Source organism: Acanthochromis polyacanthus, chromosome 20, assembly GCF_021347895.1.
Source record: "Acanthochromis polyacanthus isolate Apoly-LR-REF ecotype Palm Island chromosome 20, KAUST_Apoly_ChrSc, whole genome shotgun sequence".
Lineage (NCBI taxonomy): Eukaryota > Metazoa > Chordata > Actinopteri > Pomacentridae > Acanthochromis > Acanthochromis polyacanthus.
The window spans coordinates 7488221-7511758 of NC_067132.1; the positions used below are offsets into that span (position 1 = coordinate 7488221).

Here is a 23538-nt window from a genome sequence, read left to right on the forward strand (position 1 = left end):
CACAGAGACTTAACATTCAGTGGTGTGTCTTTGTGTGACACATCTTTACATACGGCAGAGCTCCTGGGACCTCCAGCGGATGTAGACGCCTCGTCGGTTGCACTCCTCAGTGTAGGCAGCAATGGCTGTACAGACACACTCACAGTCCCCACCTGAGTCACAGCTAAAACACAAAGTAAACAACTTTGAGATGAATGATAGCTATAGTTTACGATGAATGTTAAAAGAAAAGTGCGGTATTTTAGTCCTCACATTCTTTCTACCTTAGATGAAGCTGTAGTTGTATATTTACCACTAATAGGAATGTTTAATGCTTCGCTGTTGACAGTTTAACAGCAGAGGTGAAAAGATGCAAATACAGGCCGTATGCCATAAGAACCTGGAAATACATGTTTCTGTCAATTTATGAGGAGTAATCCATAATCTTTGCTAGGGGAAATAATGGACCAATACTGGCACCAGGTAGGAGTCAACCCATTATTTACCCGGCTTATCTTGCATCAATTATTCAGTATTTTTCCAACTATCAGTTGTATTATTGTTTTTTAAATGAGTCAGAACAAAACACATTTATTTGAAAATGGCTCAGACAGAGCAGTCTCTGTCAATCTATGGTCACCACTTTGAGGTCATTATCTGAAAGGGTACATATTACAACTAAGAGTTTAGCAGCACTTAAGGACACATTTTGAATTAATTATTAATTAATTAGGAATTAATTCCTTAACAAATTTAATAGAATAGAATAGAATAGAATAGAATAGAATAGAATAGAATAGAATAGAATAGAATCACTTTATTCATCCCCAAAGGGAAATTCAGTTGTCAGGGTTCTTATCTGTTTAATTTTGAATTGAATAGCCTGACTGCTGATGGTATGAAAGATTTCCTGAATCTTTCAGTCCTGCAGCACAGGGATAGGAGCCGTCCACTCATGTTTTGTTGTTCATTGAGGCAGATGTGAAGTGGATGATCCATGTTTGTCAGAATGGCCTCCATCTTGCTCAGTGCCCGTCTCTCCACCTCATCCTCCAATGTGTTCATTGTGATTCCAACCACAGAGCTTTTTTTAATCAGTTTGTTCAGACGCCTTGCAGCCTTGTGTTTTATGCTGCCTCCCCAGCAGACTGCAGCATAAAACAGGACACTTGCTACCACAGACTGATAAAACATCTGCAGCATCTTCAATTTTTCAATTTCAATTTCAATATACTTTATTGTCCCACTTGGGGAAATTTGTCTTGGACTCAGAGCTGTGCTACCAGTATTGCACAAAAAACACGTAAAAAACAATATTGCACATAAGACACATAAAAAAACAGTATTGCACATAAAACAGTATTGCACATGTCCCGAAGGTCACACATGACACAAACATACGCTATAAAAAAAAAGAATAATAAAAAATTAAAAATAAAAACAATTGCACAATCTTCGGCCTAAGCAGCATTGTTTAGGAGTTTGATGGAGGTGGGAACAAATGAGTTCTTAAAACGGTTGAGTCTGCAGTTGGGGACTCTGTACCGTCTGCCTGAGGGAAGGAGCTTGTATTCTGTATGAAGGATATGTGACGGTTCAGTCACTATCCTCTGAGCTTGCCTTAGAACCGTTCTCTCATAAATGGACTGCAAGGATTGGTAGTCATTTTTCCCCATCACCTTCATGGCCGTGTGCACCAAACGAGCCAGTTTGCTTTTCATCTTTACAGTCAGGTTTCCATACCAGGCTGACATCCCATAGCGGATTAAGCTCTCCAGTACTGCCTGATAAAATAAAAACGAAAAATAACGTTTTTGTTCACAGAATACAGTCTTAGCCTTCGCAAGAAGTACAGTCTCTGCTGCAAACGGGAACACAGGCTTTCCACATGGACAATCCAACTAAAAGAGCTGTCTAAATGAACTCCAAGATACTTGTATGAGCTGACCTGTTCAATGGGTGAGTCATGTATAACAACAGGACTGTGGTCCCCTACTGATCTCAGGTCTAAGATCATCTCTTTAGTTTTCTGAATGTTAAGGATGAGATGGTGGGCATCACACCACTGCACAAAGTGCTCTATTTCAGAGAAATAGGCTGAAAGGTTTGAATCTCTGTGCAGTAGGCTGAGGATGGCGGTGTCATCAGAAAATTTAAAAACAAGGTTTCCAGGGAGACTGTTTGTGCATTCATTTGTATAAAGTGTGAAAAGCACTGGGGAGCTGACACCACCCTGTGGGGCACCTGTACTGATTGATTTGCATTCTGAAAGGGTGTTATTGACTCTCACCTGCTGACTTCGACTTGTTAAAAAAGAAAGATACCATTTGATTAAAAAAGGGTGAACACTCATCTGTCTCATTTTTAGGATGAGAAGATGGGGTTGGAGTGTGTTAAAAGCTGAACTAAAATCAATAAATAAAATTCTTGCATATGCTTTTGGGCATTCCAGGTGCTTGACAGTCAAGTGGGGCATGCTGTTGATGGCATCATCAGTGCCTCTCCCCTGCCTATAGGCAAACTGGTATGGATCAAGTGCCAAATTAACCTCTGCTTTAAGTATGGACAACATGTACTTCTCGAAGCTTTTCATTACGATTGAAGTCAGGGCCACAGGTCTAAAATCATTGTTTTCAGCAGGACATTGTTTCTTAGCTACAGGAACTATTGTAGATTTTTTCCAAAGGGCAGGAGCAGTGTGCGTATTCACAGACTGCTGGAAGATGGAGCACCAAACTGGAGTGAGCTCCTCTGCACATGCCTTTAAAAGCAGTGCAGAAATGCCATCAGGACCAGTGGATTTTTAGTACACACATGTTTAAAGATGGACTGAATTCTTTGTGGATCAACTATAATCCTGCAGCTAGCATCAGTTAAGATAGTTTGGTTTAAATTGTTACATTCCTCAACAAAGTCAAGATTTTCAAATCTAAGAAAAAAGTCATTCAGTTCGTTTGCTTTCTTCAGATCATCGTCCATACTAAAATGCTTCTTAGTAGTATTCATATTTGTAATGGCCTTCATAGAGTCCCACAGCTTCTTTGAGTACTGCAGATGTCTAAAGATTGAAGTCTTCTGAGGCAATAAAGTCGACTCTGGACCTTTTTGTAGATGAAGTCTACGTTTGTAGACTAGTCTAATTTATTATCAAGGTGGACACCTAAATATTTATATGATGTCACCACCTCGATGTCCACACCACAAGTGTTCACTGGCTGAAGAGGGGGTTTGGATCTGCGGAAATCTATGATCATTTCCTTTGTCTTTGAGGCGCTGAGGAGCAGACAGTTTTTGTGACTCCAGTCAGTGAAGGCACTTATCAGATCTCTGTATTCAGCTTCATGTCCATTTCTGATACATGCCACGATAGCAGTGTCATCAGAGTATTTCTGAATGTGGCAGGACTCAGTGCTGGATTTGAAGTCAGATGTATACAGAGTGAACAGGAATGGAGCCAGAACTGTTCCTTGTGGAGCCCCAGTACTACTCATTAATATCCCAGAAACACAGTTCCCCAGCCTGACAAACTGTGGCCTTCCTGTCAGGTAATCTGTGATCCATGAAACACAGGAAGGATCCACTCCCATCTCTGTGAGCTTGTCTTTGAGGACGGTGGGTTGGATGGAGTTGAATGCATTTGAAAAATCAAAGAACATGATTCTCACATAAACTCCGGGTTCTTCCAGATGAGACAGGATAATAATAATAAATAATAACAAATGTAAAACATAAGTAAACAAAACATGTCTACACAGTTTTGTGTTAGAGTTTGTGTTATTTTGAATTTCTAAAACAAATTTTTATTTTTTAAATAAAAATAAATTGTATAAAGAAAAAAACAGCTGTACTGGCCCCATAAGAGAACATATCAGTCAGTTAGAGCTCAGGTGACTGATACAAAAGGTATCTATTAGCAGTCATTTTACTTCTCATGCAATCTTTATTTCCATCTAGTATTTTTTCCACCAAACCCTAGTTTGAGATGATAGTCTGTGCACAGTCTCAAAACTAAACACTTTATATTATTTGCAGGATTTCAACACAACACAATTTAGCATTTAAAATATATTTAGTTAAATATATTAAAACTACAAAATATTGTTGGGATACATTGTGTAGATTAGTGCTGTCACTCACCCACAAGCATCAAAGACACACCAGTCATAATACTGCTGGAAGGCTACCTCAGGGTGGCACAGGGAGAAGACCTCCTGGGTCAGAACAGCACACCTTTTCCTGGCCCATGTCACTCTGTGGGGGTTCAGCTGAAGAATGTGATAACATTATGTGAGCGTTAGTGTGCTTATCAGTCTAAACTATTCTTCTGACTGTGTGAATGTGTGCACATCAGTGAGCTCACAGCACAGGGGTCTCGAAGGTCCTGGTTGGCCACATCAGGGCAGGAGGGGCTGACCTTCCAGGAGTTTCCAAACAGCTCAGCTGTAGACTCTACGATTCCTTGCCGTGTTGTGAAGTCATTCTCTGTGTCCCCATCAAAGTTACCACACAGACCCCCAACCCGACCCCGCAGGTGGGCTGCCAAACGCACATACACTCGCATACCTGTGGAATGACAACGACATTATCTACATCAATATATTCAGAACTCAGAAAGCACAGTATTTCGCCAAGGCTGCTCATTCCTCAATTTGTGTATTTAGAAATCATACGGTGCATTCAACAATCCAGTCATTTAATATAGATCTACCCACAAACTAAATAAATAAATAAAAGATCACCTTGTGTTGAGCACAGGCATGTGTTATGCATGTGTACATTAGGTATTAATATCGAATTGTGTGACTAGCAGGTGGCAGGAAATGATGCAGCAGCTGACGCAGTGTTCACTAGTTGTCATGGTTACAATGACGCCATGGTGCCGTCTGGCAATGATACAGAAATCTTTAACCAATCTATGGATCCAGACTATAAGCCATATCACCACCAAAATCTAATCACTTGGTCCTTGTATCATTTTTGACCTTCCCTGAAGACTTCATCCAAATCCGTTAGTCTGTTTTGGAGTAATGTTGCCAACAGACAGACAGATTTACAGAAGGACAAACGTATGCCAAATCATCACATAACTCTGTTGTGTTTCTCGGAGGAGTAAATATTTGTATATTATGCATATGTACACAATAATAACAAGTAAAGTTTGTGCAAAAATGACAAAATGTATCAAAGCATTAGATTTTTGGCAATAATATTTTTTAAAAATCTTATTTTGCCCTGATTCACAGCAACAAGAAATAACAGTCTGCATCATTCCAGGTTTGAATAAGAGGTTTCAGAAGGGGAAACATAGATCCTACCTCCATCCCACAGCAGAGTGACTCCAAGCCGGGAGGACAGGGAGACAAAGAGGCCGACTCTTTCCAGCGTCAGACCACTGCCACTGTAGGACTTTGGTAGTGTAACTGGCATCCCATTCACTGTCACAGCTTTACCTAAATGTCAGATGAAACAGTTTACCTCAAGCATCCCACACAACAGATTCAGTATCACCATTTGGAGAAAGTAGGAATGGAACCCCAAAGATACACTAAATGTGAATTTTGGTGAGCAAACTGTGACAAAAACAGTCACACCAGATAAACCAGACTATAGAAGTATTGAATTCCAGATGTTTTTAACAGAAAACAACATTTTATAAATAGATGAGCAATTTCAAGGCCCTGGATCCTGACTGGTAGCCGAACTTTTTACAATTTGTGTCATGAGTGCAGCGTTCATGACGCTGCCCACACAGGCAGTCATAGGATTCAGACTTTTAGATTAAAATGTCACAAAAATAACCTCTCTAATCTACCATTTCACCATTTTATAACACAGTTTGTGCCTGTGAACCCTAATTTGTGACCATTCAGGCTCAGCTTCCCTCATCCCTCCTACCTCTCAGCAGGTGTATGACGGTGTTTCCCAGGCTGAGGGTGACTGACTTTGTGCAGGTGACCCCAGTGCTCCCACATGGCACATTCTCTGCCATGACGCTAAATAAACCACTGGTCTCCCTTGCCAGCACATACTGGCAGTCACCCAGGAAGGAGTAGCAGCGGCCATCAAAAGTCACATAGTGTGGATCACCAGTTGCAACACAAACACCGACACAGATGGACTGGCTGCAGTGCCAGCGGCGCTCTTTACACACACTGCAGGAAAAAATTACATAGATTTGACATAAAAATGTGAACTGTACAGAACTGTAATGCAATCACACAACTCAATCCATTACCATGTGTTACAGTCTTTAGTGATGGTGTCATTGCTGTAATAAAGTCGACCATTATGATGACAGGGGCACTCATCCGGCAGAACACAGCGATCACCCTGAAGTACAGCAAAGAAGACAAAATAAGTAAAGATCTAGGCGTATGGGTTCATGACAGCAGACCAGAGCCCACCAAATCTGTTCGGACAGTTTGTGTCTCTGACACTGCAACAACACAGTACAATTTAACTTACTGACAGGACATTAAAAAACAAAAAAGCAACTTGTAACTAAATGGCTATAGTTAGTATCAGTGGTACCATTCTCTACTAAAGAACCAGACCCTACTGTATCAACTATTGATAGTCTGGTCAGCCAAAAGCACCGCACCCAACCACTCAACCTCGTTGGATAGCAATCCATACTCAAGCTCTGGACATAAGATTAAGTATCATAACAGGATCATGTCTTATCTGTTGTTAGTAACAGTCTTTCTACTAGGTTGTTACCCAGTACTCCATAAGTCTCTGTCAGGTCACCAAACAGCACTGAATCATAGGGACGCAAAGACAGAATCTCTGGGGATGTCCTATGTTATCTGGCTCCTCAACAATCCTGTTGGTCCTGTGGGTGACATGGTGGGGCTTCCTTGAATCCTATGAATGAATTAATACTACAGAGATCTGAAGAGTTTGGATGCCGGTCAGCTTTTAGGTGGATGATATCTGACAAAGTAATCTAAACACAAATATCAGGACCTAAGGTTTTCCAGAAGAACCAGTCAATGTTTTTCACTTCCCCTGTCAGTGGATTTAATGTTGTGGCTTTTGGTATTGGTGGTGTAAGGTTTCCTGTATTGAAGTATGGCATGAAGACAAATTCATATATTTGGCTGTAATCATTCTCTTCCAGCACCACTGTAACAATAGTTTTAATATTTAATAGCTGAAAAGTTGAGTAATGGCAAAGCTACCACTGAAGCTAAAGGTAGTTTTACATTTGTTTTATGTAAAACTTGAAAGATGTTTGTAACAGAACAGGCAATCAGTGGAGGTCTAGGGCTACATTAAAACTGAAGCGTAATAAAAACTAGCAGTAAGAAAGTGCTAGGTTAGCCTAGCTCAACATAGCTCCCAGGATCACAGGGACACTCAAACCCCTCCAACGCGATGAGGTGGCGATTCATCGGGGGGCCTTCGTCCTTTATCCATTCAGGAAACATGAACTTTGAGTCTTCACCTACTAGTAAGACAGTTCCCTGAGGACAGACGCAACCAGACAGCGGCTCCTTGCAGCTGGATTGTGGGACGCTGGAGGCCTCCTGCTGGCCAGGAGGGTCCAGGCTGGAGCAAGTGAGCAGGCAGGAGCGTGGAGAGTAGACCAGAGATCCAGGACACCAGTTCACATCTTCACAGCGCTCCTGAGTGCAGTTAAAGAGCCCCTGCTCACACACACTGTACAGGGGAGAGAAGAGGAAGTTCTTCGGTGCTCACATCTACTGAAAGACATTCATTTTAAATTCATTGTTGCTGATAGATAAGGGCTACTAAAAATTATTTGATATTTGCAGTTTAATGAGTATGACTTAGTACTGAATAAATAACACAAAGTTGAACCAAATGTGGTCAAGTGGAAGTTGTCCTAGAAGTTGTAGAAGTCTTAAAGTTTATTGTGCAAGTGTGCCCTTGACATTAAATATCTGTTTTACTATGCATCAATAAACTTTCACTTCACTGTAACTAAGTTTTAAGATAAGATAAGATAAGATAATCTTTTATTACTCCCCATGTCAGGGGAAATTTCCCATGTTACAGTATACAGTGAGCAACAATGAACAACAATATAGTTATAGTCATAATAATAAACAGTGACTGTAATATGTTTAATAATTAGCCAAATTTCATGTTTTCTCTGTAACAAGTAATCAGGTCAGTCAGCGGGGGAGATATCAGCAGCACAAAGAAAATCAGTCACGTACTAAGGAGAGTGCACCAACATGTACACATGCTATAAAAACAGAAATTAATCTAACTTGTTATTACTAATGTGACTGTTTAGCCTCGGTCATTAATGCAATAAAGTACTTCAGCCCATGCAGTGATGGTCATGTAGTGAAGAAATGCAATGAAATCAACCTATCCTGTGTTAGGAAGCAGGAACATAGAGTGATTTCATCAGAGCTCTTGCACCACCAGGGACTTTCTTGGAGTAATTTGCAGATTCAGTCATTCAAACATACATTAAACAAGTTGGGGATCAGCCTTAAATGTCCATATTCTACACGGAGCAACTAAATTACACCAACCTCCCCATATTAACAAAATTGTCCCAAAAAAATCCCAAACTTCACGACGAAAAAGTAAAAACCCACAATGACCTCTGACCTTCCACATTGTTGTTGAAGAACAAACTGTGGAAGATCACTTTGTGCTTTCCAGATTACACTGCTTCGATAAATCTGTATTTTCTGCATTTTCTACACTTCATAAGAGTACTTTTAATCATCCTATAGGATCAAAGCTCAGTCAAACACACCAGAACCATGAAACTGTGTCAATGTTGTATTGTACCTGCATCAAAGCTGCATTGAGACTGACAATGAAGAAAATATGACTCTTTATCTCAGCTACACTATGTTAAAAGTTGCACACAGAGAGCTGTAAAAGAGGAAGGGCTGTTTTTATGATGTGCCGTTAAAATGTCGTCTACACAACTGGGTCAGAAAGAGGCTGTACTGAAATAACCTCGATCACTTGGTCTCCCATCTGATAAGTTTCGTATCTGAAGATAAAAATGTCAGTGCAGTGATGTTAATGTTTCACAGAAGTGAAATGCTGCTACAATGAGTTAGTAAAAGTGCTGAACCTATAATAAGAAATACACTGAGAAGGTTCTTTCAAGAACACATTTCCCAACAACATCTTGAAGTCCAAAGGCTGGTTTCACCCGGGCGGCATGGCTCAGTGGGTAGAGTGGCCGTCTTGTAACTGGAAGGTTGCCGGTTCGATCCTCGGCCTGTCGTGCTCATGTCGAGGTGTCCCTGAGCAAGACACCTAACCCCTAATTGCTCCTAGTGGGTTGTGGTTAGTGCCTTGCATGGCAGCTTCTGCCATCAGTGTGTGTGAATGTGACATATCATGTAAAGCACTTTGGATAAAAGTGCTATATAAATACAGCCATTTACCATTCACCCAACAAAACTCATCTCCAACCAGAGCTCCCCACAGTTCACCAGCTCATCTCTGCTCAGCTACTCCAGGCTTCACAATGGTACTTTGTAATAATAACGTATTTATACTGAAGCATTTTGAACCAGAAATGGATTTTGAAGAAGAATAATGACACGCAAAGGTCCACCCTGAAATTTGAGAGAATTGAATATGGAGTTTTGAGACTGTCATCGCTACATTGCAGAAATGCTCAGCTATGGCCTTCACTTCTGATATTCCAGGATATAATAAACACTATACAGCCATGTTAATAAGCTAAAAACCAAGAAGTAAAACTCAGATGCAAAACTATGGCTGTAGAAAGATTAATATTTTAGTTAGGGAATACCAGACTTCAACAAAAATACAATTTTCTTTCTATAAATCTTCTCTCCTACCTACCAGATGTTGCAGCTGTTTTGGACTGCAGTCCCAGGTGAATACATCTTGTCTCCTTGCACACAGGGGCACAAAGCGATGGGCACACACTGGCTCTGGTGGTCCTGTACCAGTCCTGGTGGGCACTGGCAACCTGGAACACACATTGTGTGACCGATTCCACCACCGCTATCATCACAGCTCCAGCCCTGTCTCAGGTCTGAGCAGGAGACGCCACAGACCCGACCACACTCCTGGTACACCTGGCCCCCCAAACACTGGACCGCTGAGGAGAAGGGAGGGAGGGGCTTTCAGCTTGTGCTTTTTCTTTAGATTTGCTTGCTTCATGAAGAAGACCAGGTTAGCACAAACACCTTTGCAGCTTAAAAGCTAAGGAATAAGAACATCTGGCTTTGAGCTCTAAGAGGATGCAACATCTTTGAAATCATGAACATCAAATCCAAATGCAGTCACAAATAATCAGTGTTATGGTCAACGTTAAGCTGTTGTGATGTCCTGAAATGTCCCTTTGGACCAGTTGTGTCTATTCTTTACCTGACAGATGAAAGGCCCAACAAAATAAATCATAAAATTCATGAGACAGAGTCTAACTTGGAGTCTATAACTCTGTCCTAAATAAGACAGACAGGTACAGTTCATAAACGCCTTTATGGCGTCCTCACTTACGGCAGAAGGTGTGGTTGCGCCAGTGGACCTTAATGCCCTCCTGAGCACAGTGTCGGGCGTAAGCAGTGAGGACAGTGCAGTGACAGGTCCTCTGTGGAGCACAGCCACAAACCTCTGACAGGCAGAGACGTAAATAAGGCTCCCTTTCCACCACGTCATGACAGCCCTACAGGATCAGAGAGGGCGAGACATGTGTGAATGAAAGAGAGGCACAAACATGAACTTCCTTCTAAGACATCAGGAGATGTTCCATACATACTGACCTGAAACACAGGGCTGTGAATGATGGCGCACATCATCTCTGCATAGTGTCTCCTCTGGGTGTAGGTGGAGCAGGGCTCAGGGGGAGCTCCTCCAGGCAGAGTGCAGTGCTCTGTTGTGAATTTCCCTGCAAAGGATGACACGCTGTTCTCCACATCTCCCTCTGGGGTGGTAAAGTCATCATGCTGGTTCCACGTCAGTGTCCCACACAGACCCCGCACCTTCAATATACCATAAACACTCATTGCAAGGAGAGAGGAACAATCCATGCTATAGGTTTGCTTAATGGTGGTCATTCTGGAATCTAAGACAGTGTATTTTATACTGAAATCACTTTAGGAACCAAAATGGAAAAGTTGGTCCAATTAAGAATAAAATTGTGGCAGCAGATGTGAAGGTCACCTTGTTTGCAAAGTCAGGCTGCAGTGTAATGAGGGCCAAGGGTCCTTCTAGGTACCAGAGTATCTGGGCTCCAAACGTCTGGATGAGGAGAAATGTAGAGGAGGCTCTACGCACAACCAGGTCCCCTGACACCACAGGCAGCGCCGCCCTCTGGCTATTCAGTGTCACTGAACCTGTAGGTAACAATCAGAGTGAAGTTAAATTAAGAATTTTCAGATTATGTAGATTGAATAAAAAAATGATGAAGCATCTGAGTCTGAAAAATGAAGCCACTGTGGAAGTGACCTAAATCTGCATTTCATTCTAATGGCCAGTAGGGGGCGACCCCTCTGGTTGCATCCATCCATCCATCCATCCATTCTCTATATACTGCTTTATCCTCACTAGGGTCACGGGGGGTGCTGGAGTCTATCCCAGCTGACTCGGGCGAAGGCAGGGGACACCCTGGACAGGTCACCAGTCTGTCACAGGGCTACATATACAGACACACAATCACCCTCACATTCATACCTACGGACAATTTAGAGTAACCAATTAACCTCAGCATGTTTTTGGACTGTGGGAGGAAGCCGGAGTACCTGGAGAAAACCCACGCACGCACAGGGAGAACATGCAAACTCCATGTAGAAAGATCCCAGGCCCAGGCCGGGATTTGAACCTGGGATCTTCTTGCTGCCAGGCCACAGTGCTAACCACTACTCCACTGTACAGCCTACCCCTCTGGTTGCACATAGAAATCGAATTGTATAGAAGTCAATGGAAAAATGATTGTCTTTCTCCCTTGACTTGCTAACTCACTGAACCTTTTCCTAAAGAGTTTATGAGTTTATCTCCCTCACTACAGCATGATGTTCACGATGTAAATGAAACTTCCATTTAGAGTGAAGTAGACGATAAGGCAGGGTATGTTTGGCTTGACAGGCCGATTCTGTATTAGTCTGCTTGAGTTCTCAGTCAGGTCCCCCTCTTGCTCCATACATTTGGTTACAAAAGAACACGATGGCAACGTCCAAATTCCAAGCACTTCAGGGAAGAACTCAATAAACCAATGGATGAGGTCACATAAAAAGCAGGAGAATACATTTTTTGATATTGTACGTTCACCCTGGATTGAATTTAAAGTAGCATTCATTTTTTATTTCTGTTTTTCACCATTTGAAGGCAAACACACTGAAAACATACCATCCAAATAATATCAGCTTTTAAAGTTGTTATCCAAACATTGACTTTATTGTTTTTAAATGCTCACCTAAAACTACAAGGCACATCGTTGCACAGTGTTGCAGACTGGAGCGATTTTCTGTCGGTATGTCAAAGAAACTCTTGATTTAGACCCATTACCCATCTGACTCACCGGTGTCTGTGATGGTGACTGTGGTGCGGAGTGCTGTGACTGATATCTCCTTCACACAGCCCAGTCCTCTTCCTCTTCCTCCTCCTCCTGCTGCACACTCCCCACAGCGAACACTCACCACCACCTTCCTGTCATCAAAGTCCTGAACATACATCGAGGATGAGGAAAAACTGACTGACACAAAGACACCTCATATCATACAGAACTGCATTTAGTCTCACCTCCACAGCTGTGAAGGAACAGTCTCCTCCCTGCAATGAATACCTCTTTCTATCAAACGTGGTCACCTGCAGAGCCCCCATCAAGGTGCACTGGGTGGCACATTTCTCCCTCGTACACTGCCACTGGCCTGCTCTGCACACACTGGGGGGCAAAGAGTGAGAATCAGAAAGATAAGAATGGAAATGAAATGAAGGAAACTCACACATATCTTCCACTTACCAAGTGTTGCATCTCTGCTGTATCCTGTCCTCTGGCTGGTAGGTGTGTCTGCGATGAAAACAAGGACAGTCGTCTCTTTTCAGACAGAATCTCTGGTGAAGGTAGAGCCCTGGAGGACACTCACAGCCCCCCACACACTCCTCCCTGCACTGGCCCATGGCGGCAGCAGGCCCTGGGGGTTGTGGAGATGAACAGCTGGGTGGACAGGAGGACACACAGTCTGAAAACACCTGACCTCTGGGACAGACACGACCTGGAAGGACAGAATAACAATGGAGGAAACAGTTCAAGGTGATTACTGCTGGGTTTGAGTGCATGCTTAGGAATTATTTTCTCTAAAGGAGGATTATGGTTGCAGTTCAGATTATCAGGTTACGAGAGTCAGCACATTGTTTCTGTTTGCAGACTGCTTTTAAACTGTGGAGAAGTCCTGAGTGTGACCTAGACGTAGCATTCTGAAAGTGAGACACAAACTTATCCAAAGGGATCTGTCCAAGTCATCATTGCTCTCTAATCTTTAACCAAACAATGAAATCTTACAGCCTTGCAGCTTGAAGATTCTGAGCCTGGGCTCTTTCTACATCAAGTTTGCATGTTCTCCCTGTGCACGCGTGGTTTGTCTGGGTACTCTGGCCTCCTCCCACAGTCCATCCATGCATCCATCCATGCATCCATCCATCCATCATCTATACACCATTTAATCCTCATTAGAGTCATGGAGGGCTGGAGTCTATCCCAGCTGACTGAGGGTGAAGGGAGGGGACACCTGGGCAGGTCACCAGTTTATCACAGAACTACACATAGAGACAACCAGTCACACTCATGTTCACACCTATGGACAATTTAGAATCACCAATTAATTTCAACATGTTTTTGGACTGTGGGAGAAAATCCACACGTTTTCTCCCAAGAACCTGGAGAAAACCCACACATGTACAGGGAGAACATGCAAATCCCATGCATAAAGTTCCTGGGAAGGCCAGGACATGAACCAGGGATCTTCTAGCTGCAAGGCGACCCTGTCCAGTCATGGATGGCAGCAAACTTCCTACAGCTCAACCAGGACAAAACTGAGGTTTTAGTTATAGGTCCTGAAGGCCAGAGAGAGAAACTTTATCAAAATTACAAGATTTTAAACCAGTAGAATTTGTAAAAAACAAAAAAAAACAAAAAAAAACCTGGGCATGATTTTTGACTTTGAGCTGAACTTTCTTCCACATATTAAACAGATAAAATAAAAACAAGTATTTATCATCTGAAGAATACAGAGTCCGCCCGTTTCTCTCTGAGGCCAGCATGGAGGTGCTAATGCATGCTCTGCTTGTTTAGACTATTGTAATGCCCCACTCTCTGGTCTTCCCAAAAAGAGTATTTTTAATCTTCAGTTGTTGGAAAATTCAGCCACACGCATGCTGACAAGGACCAGAGAGCGGGAACACATTACACCAGTTTTAAAGTGCATTGGCTTCCCGTCAGCTCCAGGATCGATTTTAAGGTTCTTTTATTAGTTTTTAAATGTCTTTGCGGCCTTGCGCCTTCTTATTTATCTGATCTCCTTTTACCATATCGACCCTCGCGGATCCTGAGGTCCTCTGGCAGTGGCCTTAAATTATACCACAAGCCAGAGCTAAAACCCACAGCGAGGCGTCATTTAGCCACTATGGCCCCCACTTGTGGAACAGTCTGCCAGAGAACCTCAGGACTGCAGAGACTGTCGATGTTTTTAAAGGAAGGTTAAAAATACTCCTTTTTAATCAGGCTTTTAATTCCTTCTTATGTTCTTATCAGTACTTATTTATTATCGTATGTATTTTTATTATTTCAACTGTTCAGTTTTATTCATCTTATCATACAGCCCCTTTATTTTATACTTTAAAGTTTTTTAACTCCAGTCTTTCCTCAAGGGGATCCTCCTCACTGGGGGCAGTCCATGGGTCCCTTCGCCCCGGCTGGATGGGAGGCTTCCCACCTTGGTGTGGGGGTCCGCCTGTCTGTCAGGGTCTGGGGGGTCTGGGTAGTGGCACCACTGGCGGTCAATGCCTGCGTTTAATCCCAGTGTGGACAGCCCCAATGGTGACGTTTTCCATGACCCTCAGTGCCATGCCATGTCTCCATACAGTCCGTGGTGACAGTGTGTGTGTGTGTGTGTGTGTGTGTGTGTGTGTGTGTGTGTGTGTGTGTGTGTGTGTGTGTGTGTGTGTGTGTGTGTGTGTGTGTGTGTGTGTGTGTGTGCGTGTGTGTGTATGCAGGTGTATATATATGTTCATACTCAGGGTGGGAGGGAAAGACTTTCTTGCTTTTATTTCAATGTTTTTAATTCAATGTTTTTAATGTTGTAAAGCACTTTGTGGTGCAATTTCATATTAAAAGTATGAAAAGTGCTATACAAATAAAGATTGATTGATTGATTGATTGATTGATTGATTGATTGATTGATTGATTGATTGATTGATTGAAAAACATGCTGAGGTTAATTGGTGTTTCTAAATTGTCTGTAGGTGTGAACGTGAGTGTGATTGTTTGTCTCTATGTGTAGCACTGTGATAGACTGTTACCTGTCCAGGTGTCCCCTGTCTTTACCCTCAGTCTGCTGGGATAGACTCCACCCCCTACAACCCTAATGAGGATTCAGCGGTGTATAGATAATGGATGGATGGATGAAATCTTACAGTACTTGTGTAATTTGCACTTCATAAGGGAACTAAATGTTCACTGTAGTGAATTCTACATGTGAAAATGTACAGGAAATAGTGAAACATGCATTTCAAGAAAGCCAGAAAAACACAGCACCTTCATTCTATTGCAAATTAAAGGGTACCTGTGGTGGTCAGAAATAAAAATATATGTGATTCTGTTTGACTTCAGCTGTATGATAGTAGGAATATAATGTTTCTCAGTCATGAGAGAAATTAATAATTACCGCCCGCGATTCGCGCACCTAATAACCTGGCACAGTGTGGGGGACGACATACTTGCTTCTTTTTTTTTTTTTTACATACTTGCGGCTGGAAGCGAGGCAGTGACGTGGACTCGTTGATAGTATGTCTGGATCGTGATTGGCTGCCGCCGTCAGCACTGCCGAGCCTGTGCACTGTCGTCAACGGTTGGCTGTTTAGCCCTGGAAGGCCGACCAAAGTCACTTGATTGGTTGAAATGAGGTGTCAATCAAAAGGTTAGAGTTCAGCGGCCATTTTGAGAGCAATAGTTTGCTAAAAAATGTTTCTACATAAACTTATATAAAGATGTGAAGAAATATACAGAGAGTATGGGACACGCATCCCGATGTGCGCGCACACGAAGACGAGCTATTTGTGGATTATTTACTGATTTCAAGACATGTTTTGGACAAAATATTTTACTGGCTAGTTTTGTCTGGATGCCCAAGCTTGGATTATGGCCGTTTCTTGTTTAATATTTTCATCTGTGACCAGTAAAGAGCCTTCAAAGGTGAGTTTTGCTGTTTACGTCATTTGTTGTTTGTTGGACAAATGTGTTTACATTACCCACTGTGGTAATCACATCTGAAAGTGGTTTATACCGGCGGATTCATGAGAATCTAAGCTTCCCATGGGTGTATAGTGTTTCTATCATCGAGTAAGCAGCTTCAGTCAGTTTTGAAGAATGGCTATCTATCAAACGTCACATTATTGTCTCATATTTTTAGTATTGCCATTCGCTGGGACCACCACAGGTACCCTTTAAAAGTCCACCTATAACACCTATAACCCCTATTTAATAATACACTTAATTTTTGACTGCATGGTCCAACCATTAGCTCATGGTGTTGAATATTAGCTAATGTTAACCACTTCAAACCACTTCACAGTCACCTGTACAGCATGGCAGTTTGGTACTTGTGTTCCTGTGACAGTATGTTCAAGCATTTACCTCAGAATTGTGATTTGTGTGCCACAAAGCTCTCATTTAGGCCTAAAATAAGGTAGTAGTTTTAAAATAATGTCATATGCAAGTCAGATACCAAACTGCATTTCTTTACCACAGAAGGTGGCTGTCCTCCACGTTAGGATGACGTGTTGCTGGGCACACTCTCGGGCGTAGCTGGCCAAGGTGTCACACACTGCTCCCTTCCTCTCTCTGGGTGGCAGGCTGCAGTACAGGTAAAGACAGGTGTCTCTGTAGGTTGCTGGGTCCACCTGAGAGACACAAATAAACCTGTGTCATTTGCACAAAAAAATTTTTCTCACATGCTTCTACCGGCCGTCAGCCCCATATGCAACAATACAGCAATGGTAGTGACTGTAATGAGTAGCACTTCACAGTATTGCTTATTTGGGAATTAATTAATGATAATTTTATGAAAACAGTTTACATAAAGGGATGAGGAACATATTCCTGAAAACACGTTATATAAATAATGATGGACAAGAAAACCAGACTGAGTCAGCCATTCATTCTCTGTCAGTGTAGCATTATGTTAAAAATGTCTTCAACTGTGTTTGCAGCTAGTGTTATACTAGCTGCTCATGCATGTATTTACCTCTTTGCCTGACTGACATTTACAGTGGGTATGGAAAGTATTCAGACCCCTTGAAATTTTTCACTCTCTGTGTCAAATGGCTGCAATGACACAGAGAGTGTCACACTTCTTAATAAAGAAGAACCCAAAGATCACTGTGGCTGAGCTCCAGAGATGCAGTCGGGAGATAGGAGAAAGTTCCACAAAGTCAACTATCACTGCAGCCCTCCACCAGTCGGGGCTTTATGGCAGAGTGGCCCGACGGAAGCCTCTCCTCGGTGCAAGACACATGAAAGCCGGCATAGAGTTTGCCAAAAAACACATGAAGGACTCCCAGACTATGAGAAATAAGATTCTCTGGTCTGATGAGACCAAGATTGAAGTTTCTGGGGTTAATTCTAAGCGGTATGTGTGGAGAAAACCTGGCACTGCTCATCACCTGCCCAATACAATCCCGACAGTGAAACATGGTGGTGGGCACAGCCCTCAATGGCATAATGTAGGAAACAGCTTGAAATAAACATGATAGGTTAATTAGCCATGAGGGCAGGTGATGGTCACAGTCACAAAGAAGAAAAAAATTGCATGAAGCTTAAGCAATGACACCATGGTTGGTTGGTGTCATTTTTGAGCGGACTTGCAGACAAAAAAAAAAAACAACAAAAAAACAAAAACAAAACATGGTGGTGGGAGCATCAAGTTGTGGGGGTGTTTTTCAGCTGCAGGGACAGGATGACTGGTTGCAATTGAAGGAAGGATGAATGTGGCCAAGTACAGAGATATCCTGGAGGAAAACCTCTTCCAGAGTGCTCAGGACCTCAGACTGGGCCGAAGGTTCACCTTTCAACAGGACAATGGCCCTAAGCACACAGCTAAAATAACAAAGGAGTGGCTTCAGAACAACTCTGTGACCGTTCTTGACTGGCCCAGCCAAAGCCCTGACCTAAACCCAATTGAGCATCTCTGGAGAGACTTCAAAATGGCTGTCCACCAACGTTCACCATCCAACCTGACAGAACTGGAGAGGATCTGCAAGGAAGAATGGCAGAGGATCCCCAAATCCAGGTGTGGAAAAACTTGTTCCGTCATTCCCAAGAAGACTCATGGCTGTACTAGCTGAAAAGGGTGCTTCTACTCAATACTGAGCACAGGGTCTGAATACTTCTGACCATGTGATATTTCAGTTTTTCTTTTTTAATAAATTTGCAAAAATTTCTACATTTCTGTTTTTTTCTGTCAAGATGGGGTGCTGAGTGTACATTAATGAGAAATAAAATGAACTTTTTTGATTTTGGCAAATGGCTGCAATGACACAGAGTGAAAAATTTCAAGGGGTCTGAATACTTTCTGTACCCACTGTATGTACTGTTCAGTGTCTTCCAGACAGACATGTGAAGTCATTAGTCTTTAAGACAGTTTAATGGCTCATATCAGTTCCCTGTTCTTGGAACTCTAGCAGTAGGTTAACTTGGTTAATGTTTAACTTTGAAAAGCTCATTGCAGGCTTGGCTTCCAAAGAAATTAGATTACAGCATCTGTTTACAGCCAGCCAGTGAGAAACAAAGTCAGTGTTCTGACCCGGGGGTGGCAGTGTGTGAAGGGGGCTTCCAGGAGTCGGTGACACACTGATTCTGCCTGCCGACGGAGAGTCAGGTCTCCTGAGACATCGCAGCTGTGACCGAGCTCAGCGGCATCACTGCAGCCCTAACAGAAGCATAGAGCACAGACAGGCTAAGTACACCTCATCACTGAAGGTTTACAATACTCTGAAACCATTTATCGATACAGTCAGACAGATTGATGCTTTAGTTTTTATTGTTGGCAGCTGAAATAAATAGACTGCTTTCATTGTGAAATGATAAAGCTCAAATGAACAATAAGCTATGTTACAGAAAGTGAAAATAATGCAGTGCAGTACTTCACTGAGTTGGTCCGGTACTTTCCATGAGTTGCCAAAGCTGGCAGCGTACTGAGACACAGTTCCACCCATCGTGGTAAAATCATCTGGCAGCCAGACACAAAGAGGTCACTGATGTGTGAAACTAATAACACCTCTAAGAGTTAGGGTCAGTAAAGCATGACAGAGACAATGAAAAACAAATAGTCCTGGACTGGAGACACTGAAAGGATAAGGACATCGTGATTTTGTGTGTCCCTCACCTTCAGCGTCGTTGTTGTAGACTCCACACAGCCCTCTGGTTGCTGCCAGGTGTTCGGCCGTCACTGTCAGGTACACGGTGTACCCCAGATCAAACTTCACTCGGACCCCCAGACCGCTCTCGACAAACACAAAGTCCCCCAGCCAGTGGACACTCACTCCTGTAAAAAAATCAGAAAACAATTCTAAATATATGCTAATGGATGCACTGTCTATTGGACGTTTTCCTCATAGAAACTGGTGTGGCTGAAGAATTAAGCCAACGTGAAAGTAATCAAACTGCAGTTCCCCGAATGTCCACTTGAGGCTTCCTCAATAAGAGAATCAATCCCTATAGACACACATTTTAAAATGTTCAGCTTTCCAGCAGACGGAAACTTATTTACAACCGGCTACAAAAAATGCTTTCAGTCTGTATTGCTAATTTTCCTGTTGAGGGATACTGTGCAATCAGAGATTTTTTATACAAATGACTCATTTAAATTGTATTAAGATTTAAAATTATGTGCAATTCGGGGCACTTTAAGTCAAAAAGTGGGCAATGTCACGGGTCAGTCCAAGTCCTGCCTCAGCTTCACTCATGTTCTATGTCTTTGCCTATTTTTGGATTAAGAATAGATAGAAATAAAAATAGAAAATGTAGAAATAAAATAAAAATAGAAATTAAAAAAATACAATGTGCTGCTTCTGACCTAAATGGGGAGAAACTGTAGACAATAAACTATATATAAGAGTAAGTACTGCAGATACATATACACAAAACAAAATTTAGTTTGATAAATATTAAGGCCTGTAAACAGACTCACACACCAAGATCTGTCTACTTACCTTTGGCTAATACTCACACTGGTCAAATGATGTCATTTAAAACTGAAATTTGCTCAGAAGTAAAACCTTCCTCACATTTTTTCTTAGTTCACTTGATTCACAATATACCAAATACACCAAAAGATACCAAATATATATTGAGGTGGGGATTTCTGTTATCTATTGCGGTTAATAATATCAAACTGAGAAAGAAGCTTCACCAAGAGCTGAAAATAGCTTACGATTTTGAAAAAGCGGCTCTCCATTCGGAACATTGAGGTTGTTGAGAGTTAAATTCCTGTGATGAACTGAAACCAGGTCTAATCCCAGCATCATCCTCAGGGCCTGAAAGTAGAGGGCCACACACATTAACACAGAACAAGACGGTACACACGCTACACTGATTAGCAAACGAGTTCATAACTACTGTTTTAACAATCAGCTTTTTATTATTGCACAACAGTATATCCTAAAAGTAGAGCTCCATATTGCTACAGCTGTGGTTTATTTCCTGCTACTGTATGGCTAAGGGTGAGAATGCTACCTTACTGCAGTCTCCTCTCCCATCACAGACGGTACTGATGTAGACCGCCCAGGTGCCATCAGTAGAGGAAGCCAGCAGGTAGGTGCAGCTGCCCTGGAAGTGGAAGTGCTTCCTGTCAAAAGTGCGGTAGTGGGCTCCACCCCAGGACATACAGGTAGCTGAGCCCTGAGGGACCCTGGCACTGCCCAGCAGACCACTACGCACCAGAAGGGAAGATTGGGAGTCTGGAGAGGAGAAGAATAGGTCATGTGGGTAAAATATCCCTCATGTTGTTTAATGAAGACAGTAATATGACTAAAAGAGAACATCACGTTGATTTTTGGGGAGAGAGAGGGGGAATAAATTGAATGCAAGTCACAAATGAAAGCTTGAAGACAGCCGATTCCATCCAAAGTATGTCCTCTAACCTGGAAGGAGGGTGTAGGTGCAGGACAGGCAGGTCAGGTCAGAGGAGTTCCTCCAGCTCAGCCCCCACAGAGTGCTGCAGCACTGCTCCATGGGCATCAGAGAGGAGTTATGAACTCCAGGGAAGTCCTCACAGCTCCACGTAGAGAAGCACCGACCACGCACACCTACGCCTGAAGGCAGGGGACAGAGAGACCAGGAGCTTTTAAAATAAAATTAAATATCTAAGTATAGTCACTGTCTTTAGAACCTAAAAATAGAGTGAGACCCCTGTGAGCCTCACAGGTTCATAGGTGGTCAAGCTGAAGCCATCACACTCATCAGAGGGGCATAGTGTCTATCTCTCTTTCTAGGAAAATTTTTAGTCATTGTTTTGGTCACTCATTTTTATAAGTTTCTTCTGCAGGCCAGACTGCCGTGTGGAAGCAAATGAGAAGTCATAAATAGTGCAGCGACTTCAGCGAACAGGAGTCACTGAGGGACTGAGGCTGGGCCTGTTAGTCTGAAACAAGAGAAGTCACTGAGATTTCCAAAGAATAAATGCAACCTTTCATTAAAGAAAAAAGATAATCAGCTCATGAGAATGTGCATAGAGTCAGCCAGAAACCTTGGTCATTGACTCAGATCTCAGTTTCAGCAGCCACATTAAGACAATCATAAAATCAGCCTACTATCACCTTAAGAATATATCAAGGATTAAAGGACTAATGTCTCAGCAGGCTTTAGAAAAACTGGTTCATGCATTTATCTTTAGCAGACCAGATACTGTAAAGGTGTCTTTACAGGACTCCCTAAAAAGTCCATCCCTCCAGTACTTAGTGTCACGGTTCCGCTCCTCTGTCCTGTCTGTTTGGTTGTCTCCCATCCTCTCCTCTGCCCTGTCTCTGTCTGGTTGTCTCCCGTTCTCTCCTCTGCCCTGTCTCTGTCTGGTTGTCTCTCGTCCGCTCCTCTGTCCTGTTTGTCTGGTTGTCTCCCATCCGCTCCTCTGCCCTGTCTCTCCCCTACAGCTCGGTGCCTGAGTGGAGTCTAGCTCCTCAAGCTGACTCCACTCAGGTAATCAACGACCTGCACAGCTCCCGGACAGCTGACAACCATTTCACTAACGACTCACCCCTACAATAAAGACCGGCTCAACCTTCCACTCCCTGCCAGAGTATTGAACAAGCAACCATGCAGTTCGGTTTGGTCTCTAGCCGCCTTAGCAGTTTCTGTTTTTGAGTTCTGCCGTGTTTTTTGACGTTGTGTTTCTCCTGCTTTTGTTTAGTTCGGCTGCCCGGGAACCCCCACTCCTGCCTGGATCCCCCACTCCTGCCTGGACCCCCACTCCTGCCTGGAACCCCCCACTCCTGCCTGGACCCCCCACTCCTGCCTGGACCCCCCACTCCTGCCTGGACCCCCCTCTCCTGCCTGGACCCCCCTCTCCTGCCTGGACCCCCCTCTCCTGCCTGGACCCCCCACTCCTGCCTGGACCCCCACTCCTGCCCGGAGCTCCCCGCTCCTACGCCCTGGTTTTCCCCCACCTAGCCACCATCTTCCCCCCACACAATAAACCATTCGCACTCAGCCAGCCCTGGTAGTGTGGTTCTCTGCTCTGGTCCACCAGCTCCGTCCGTGACAGAATACTCTGGCCCACAAACGGACCCAGAGAGCCCACTACCGGGGTTGGACCAATCCTCTCCCCTTCACAACCCTCGCCGTCCCCGTAGGTGGAATCCCTCTGCTCTGCTCCTCGTCTGGTCACCGTCAGTCCTTTCCCAGCCACCATGTCAATGCATGACTCCTCCTCTCCCTTCTGGGGAACCCGTTGGGCAGTAAAACTGCCGTCCAAGAAGCACCATGGTTCCCTGGGTTCTGCCTCAGCGAAACCGCACTCCGGCCCTCCGTCTCCAGTCCACACGGGAGCCATCTTTTGGAACCGGACCCCGACCTCTGCTCCCCAGAACCGGACCCCGACCTCTGCTCCCCAGAACCGGACCCCGACCTCTGCTCCCCAGAACCGGACCCCGACCTCTGCTCCCCAGAACCGGACCCAGACCCCACTACCACCAACTGAGGACCCCGACTCCCTGCCCTGGACCCAGGGCTCCTCCCTTGTTGTTCTCTTCTCCTGCTTGGAGAACAGCATATACTTTTATGCATTACGCGATCTACACGACGCGTGGAGGAAAGATCCCAGGGAGGAGACTGTGGCCCAGGGCCTTCGACTGGCGGTTCAGCGACCTGGT

The 23538-nt window shown here is 43.5% G+C and overlaps 1 protein-coding gene across 1 annotated transcript in view; it reads right to left on the reverse strand.

Moving 5' to 3' along the window:
• sspo (SCO-spondin) overlaps positions 1–23538 on the reverse strand; it is a 163020-nt gene that overhangs the window by 118783 nt on the left and 20699 nt on the right. The window contains 21 exon segments of the mRNA XM_051940433.1: positions 54–163; positions 4117–4244; positions 4340–4542; positions 5295–5429; positions 5875–6131; positions 6215–6309; positions 7434–7644; positions 9802–10063; positions 10465–10630; positions 10728–10946; positions 11128–11300; positions 12482–12623; positions 12703–12844; positions 12923–13175; positions 16920–17076; positions 18978–19103; positions 19318–19403; positions 19560–19718; positions 20607–20709; positions 20909–21132; positions 21316–21486. Coding sequence (XP_051796393.1) covers positions 54–163; positions 4117–4244; positions 4340–4542; positions 5295–5429; positions 5875–6131; positions 6215–6309; positions 7434–7644; positions 9802–10063; positions 10465–10630; positions 10728–10946; positions 11128–11300; positions 12482–12623; positions 12703–12844; positions 12923–13175; positions 16920–17076; positions 18978–19103; positions 19318–19403; positions 19560–19718; positions 20607–20709; positions 20909–21132; positions 21316–21486 — 3522 coding nt within the window.